Source organism: Cucurbita maxima, unplaced genomic scaffold (genome assembly GCF_002738345.1).
Source record: "Cucurbita maxima cultivar Rimu unplaced genomic scaffold, Cmax_1.0 Cma_Scf00008, whole genome shotgun sequence".
Taxonomy (NCBI): Eukaryota; Viridiplantae; Streptophyta; class Magnoliopsida; order Cucurbitales; family Cucurbitaceae; genus Cucurbita; species Cucurbita maxima.
In genome coordinates, this window is record NW_019272024.1 from 3,664,082 (window position 1) to 3,669,174 (window position 5,093).

Sequence of the window (5,093 nt, forward strand, 5' to 3'; positions counted from 1 at the left end):
TTTTTTTTTTTTTTTTTTTTTGTCTTGTTTTTTTTATGTCAATAATTATTATGTAGCGAAAGATGATTGCATGCATGATGTCGGAGTTTATTAGTTTTTTTCCATACAAAACCACCACTAGAAATTATCCTTGGCTTTCCCTTTCGAGTTTTTTCTCAAAATTTTAAAAAACGGTTTTCCCTTTCTGGTTTTTTCTCAAAACTTTAAAAACGCGTCTGCTAAGGAGAAGTTTCCACACTCTTATAACAAAATGTTTAGTTTCCCTCTCCAACCGATAAGTGATCTCACAATTCACTCCCCTTCATGGCTCAGCTTCCTTGCTAACACACCGTCTGGTGTCTGATTTTGATACCATTTGTAACAGCCCAAGCCTACTGCTAAAAGATATTGTTCTCTTTGGGCTTTTCCTTTCAGGCTTTTTCTCAAAGTTTTTGAAACACTCTTTACTAAGGAGAGATTTCCACACCCTTATAAAGAATGCTTCGTTCCCTTCTCCAACCAACGTGCGATCTCAGATCAACGGAGTAAGATGCAAATTTGTTTAATAACATGAGAGAATTGGGTTTATGTGTACAATTTAAGCCCATGGTTAGAGTTGAGGTTAGGGTGTCAACCAAAACATAGCTCAACGTGATCAAATTTCAAGGTTCAATTCTCTTACTTCAAAATAGGGTTTAGATATATATTAGATGATTTTAAAGTTAACAACCTTAGTACAGTAATAAAATTTTGAGATTAACTAAGATCGAGTTCGAAGCGTGTAGCATTGTATTATTACAAAATAAATTGAATCGGATCAAACGAAGTTCAATAAGAACATGAAAGACATTATAATTATAAAAAAAATGGAGCCAAAATTTCATTGAATTAGTATTTGACATCCATAAAATATCTTAGAAGACTAAAGAATTGAGAGATAAGAAAGAGGAGATTTTGTTTTGAATGAAGTTAACGTCATGCATGCAATCATATTCATATATTTTTTGACTTCCAAAAAATAAAAATAAAAATAAAAATCATAGGACTATCCAAATTTGGTCTCTTTCCCATAAAATTGGAACTTGGGATACAAACATTCAATATCTCACGAGAACATTGCTTTTTTTACTTTTCAAATCTTTCTCTTCCTATTCGACAACTTTTCTTCACCTTATTGGGAGAGTTCGACGAATCTAAATTATCCAACACAAATCACAAAAATTAGATTGGATAAGATTTTCTTAGGTTTTTGTTGGGTTAATTCTTAATTAAAAAAAAAATTAATCAGACCCATCTAAACATGGGTTACAATCTAACTCAATCATACTCTAATTTTAAGATTATTTTGAAGATTAAGAATATTTGATCTTTGCCGTCAATGTTAGTTATGAACGTAACATATATTGTTGATAAATAGGTTTTTTTCAAATAATTGTTTTAATAAAAAATACTCGACAACCTAACCCAATCAAACTTGAAAATAGAAGGTTGGGTTAGGTTGTGCTATGAACTCTATTCGATCAGCACCAATTCAATCAATCCAAAATTTCAGGTGGTTCCAAAAGATTTCTCTAACTCAAATTGAATGCGAAAACACTCGATTAATATTTATTTTTTATTTTTAAGTAAATGCCATATGAACTTAGGGTAAACTATTTGACAAATATTATGAATGTAAAGTTTGCATAATAACACCAAAAGCATAACCTGAAGTATTCAATTGTAAACTTAAAAAATAATAATAATTTATTCAAATTTTTGTAAACTGTGGGGATTTAAATAAAAAGGGTTATTGTTTGGATAATTAATAAGAAAAGCTTTATAATATGAACTGTTTGAACATTCTTTACAGAGAGAGATCTTTAAAAAATGGTCAAAGTTGACGAATCTAAACTGAAAGTCAGCGGAGAAAGTCAATGCACAAGCTTGAGTGGGCTAATCACGTGAGCCTTTTGGCACAAAGAACACAACTGAATATAATTATTTAAAAAAAATCTAATGTAATGGCTATTTAGCTTCCTCTTTCAAGCTTCTCTCAAGGTTTTTAAAACGAATAGGAAGAGGTTTCCACACCCTTATAAAAAATGTTTTGTTCTCATCTCCAACTGATGAGGAATCTCACAATCCACCCCCTTTCGAGGCCTAGCGTCCTCGCTAGCACTCGTTCTTCTCCTTGATTGTGAGATCCCACGTTAGATAAGGAGTACAAAACATTCTTTATAAGCGTGTAGAAACCTTTCTCTAGCAAAGCGTTTTAAAAATTTTGAGGGGAAATCTGAAAGAGAAAGCCCAAAGAGAACAATATTTGCTAGCCGTGAACTTGAGCTGTTACATCTAACACCAAGATATTATTTCATATTTTTCGGTTAATTAACGAGCTAAACCAACCATAAGAATCTATCGACTAAATTTAGAATTTAACGATACGTAAGTAAAGGTAAAGGAAAATTATGATGAGTATAACACGAGAGATGTTATGGCACACATGAATATTATGATGAATTTTGTTGACTTGGCTGTATTGGAAAGATGCACAGCCAAGAAATGAAAGCAAAAAAAGAGAAGCCAGTGGAAATTTACAGAGCAAGTTTGTATAATAATATGCTTGAAGGAAGGAACCAAAAGAACAGTGATATGGTCTCATAGGTAGAGAGATGGAGTTAAGTTTGGTACCTCATCTTCCACCAGACAACTGGATTGCATCCTGTCTATGTATAGAATCTTCACCCCATTCAAATCTTCTCTGCAGTCTCTCATACTCTTGTCTGCGACTCACCTCCAAATGCTGCCATTCTTCCCACTTCTCTGCCAATCCCTCTCCTTCCAGCATCCGAACGACTTGCGACATTGCGGGGCGGTCATCTGATAGTGGCTGTGTGCACAGCAATGCAACTTTAATCATCATCTCCACCTCTTGAATGTTGTAGTTCTTTAGATTTCGATCGACAATGGCATCGAGTCGTTTCTCCCTTTCTAGTTTCTTAACCTTTAAAGCCAAGATGAACTTGGAGATTAGTAAGCAAGGGATGAAAATGATAAAAAAGGCAGGGGAGTTCAAGAATGCATCGACTTGGCTTGTTTTTATCCTTGACATCGTGTCGAGTTCGTGCGTTTAATTTATAATAATGACACAAATGGAATATATCATAAGGAGGAAGCATATTTACTTACATGGTCGAGCAGTAAAACATCGTCTTCTTCTTCTAAGCGCGAGAAGTCGATTGCACGTTGCCCCGTAACGAGTTCTAAAAGCATGATACCATAACCAAAAACATCAGTCCTTTCGGATGATTTTCCGGTGGATAAGTACTCCGGTGCTATGTGACCCATTGTCCCTCGAACTTGAGTAGTGACATTAGTCTTCCTAACATCAACCAACTTTGCTAAGCCAAAATCGCCCACAACTGCTTCAAAATCTTCATCAAGCAGTACATTAGCTGCCTTAACATCTCGATGAATGATCTTTGGATTGCAATGTTCATGAAGATACTCTAAACCACGAGCTGTGCCCAATGCCACCCGTTTTCGAGTAGGCCAATCTAAAACAGGCTCCCCTGGCTTAAGTTCTGCATCCGAGATTACCGTAGAAATCAGTGAAAAAAGTAGCAATTCTTTATCAGTATAGCATTATAATAACATTTAGCAAGCAAAATTGAAAGACAGTCCAGATTAGGGTACAACAAAAACGGTCTCGAATCAATTTAAAAGCTGATGGGTTACGATAAATTTAATTATATCAATACTTTACCTCGAAGACGGTAGGCAACACTCAAGTTCTGCATAAAGGGATATACCAATAGGCGTTCTGTCTGAGTTGTACAAAACCCAATGAGACGCAACAGATTTTTATGAACAGCTACACTAATCATCTCAACTTCACGTTGAAAAGCAGCGTCACCCGCTGGACTTTCATAATCAGTTAACCGTTTCACTGCAACTTTGGTGCCATCGGCAAGCACCCCTTTATACACCTTTCCAAAGCCTCCTTGTCCTAAAACATTTTTTTCACTGAAGTTTTCTGTAGCTAGCTGTAGTTCCCTCCATGCAAATCTTTTCAGCTGACCAAATGCAATTCTTCGATCATCTTCACCTAATTGGAAAATCAGGGGAAAACAACACTCTGAGATACAGGTATCAACAAAAATTCCAGTTCACTACAGGGGTTAGTTCATTTAATAACACTCTTTTGTTGGCATAATCCCTATTAGTAATTCAATAATAGCCACAACAGTTACCTGGAACATCTACATACACTTCACGCTTGTAGCTTTTATATCTACCCTTAGACAAGAAAAACAACACACCGACCAAAAGAAGAGCAACGGTGAACCCAGCAATTATTCCAACTATAAGGCCAACCTTGGGTTTATTGGAAGAACCTGGCAAGAGGGAAACTTTCACATTTTGCTTCCAGTTAAGGGGGGACTATGTAATCAAAATATAAAAGCCCAAGGTTAATTTGATTCAATAACCTGAGTTTGTACCATCTGAAGCACAGGCATGAAGGGATTTCCCGCCACAATTTAACTTGTTTCCAGAAAAGCTGTGATCAACAAAACAATTCAATGTCCTATAAGAAAATAGCATAAACCGCCTACGGAACTAATCATCAAATTTCCCCGACCAAGCTAATCGTCCAACCAGAAAGACGTAGCATCCTTAACTTTTTTTCTTTCTTCTTTTTTCGGTAAAAGGTCAAGCTCTCAACAAAGAAAGAATACACAGAAAATGCAAAACAAGAAAAACAGCCTAAGAGGCGTCCAGTTCCAGTTGCCGCTAGCAGATATTGTCTTCTTTGAGCTTTCGAACTTCCCCTCAGGAATTTTAAAACGCTTTTGCTAGGGACAGGTTTTCACGCCCTTATAAATAATGTTTCATTTTCTCCCCAACCGATATGGAATCTCACACTACCGATAGTTACACCATCCTTAACTTTTTAACTTCAAACCAACGTTTGAATATATTCTCTAATTTAGCAATATTGGTCTACAGGCTTCTTACTCTTAATTCTATAAAATGACCCATCAACAGCTACATTAAAAAAAAAAAAAAAAAAAAAAAAAAAAAAAAAAAAAAAAAAAAAAAAAAAAAAAAAAAAAAAAAAAAAAAAAAAA

The 5,093-nt window shown here is 35.2% G+C and overlaps 1 protein-coding gene across 2 annotated transcripts in view; it reads right to left on the bottom strand.

Moving 5' to 3' along the window:
- Positions 1-2,417: 2,417 nt before the first annotated feature.
- LOC111482640 (probable LRR receptor-like serine/threonine-protein kinase At5g10290) overlaps positions 2,418-5,093 on the bottom strand; it is a 6,476-nt gene continuing 3,800 nt past the window's right edge. For both annotated transcript variants that reach the window (XM_023128529.1, XM_023128528.1), the window contains exons 8-12: positions 4,452-4,522; positions 4,215-4,358; positions 3,728-4,069; positions 3,151-3,545; positions 2,418-2,965 (exon numbers count right to left, since the gene is read on the bottom strand). In XM_023128529.1, the coding sequence (XP_022984297.1) occupies positions 2,654-2,965; positions 3,151-3,545; positions 3,728-4,069; positions 4,215-4,358; positions 4,452-4,522 (1,264 nt within the window). In that variant the 3' untranslated portion in view covers positions 2,418-2,653. The remainder of the gene's footprint in view (positions 2,966-3,150; positions 3,546-3,727; positions 4,070-4,214; positions 4,359-4,451; positions 4,523-5,093) is intronic.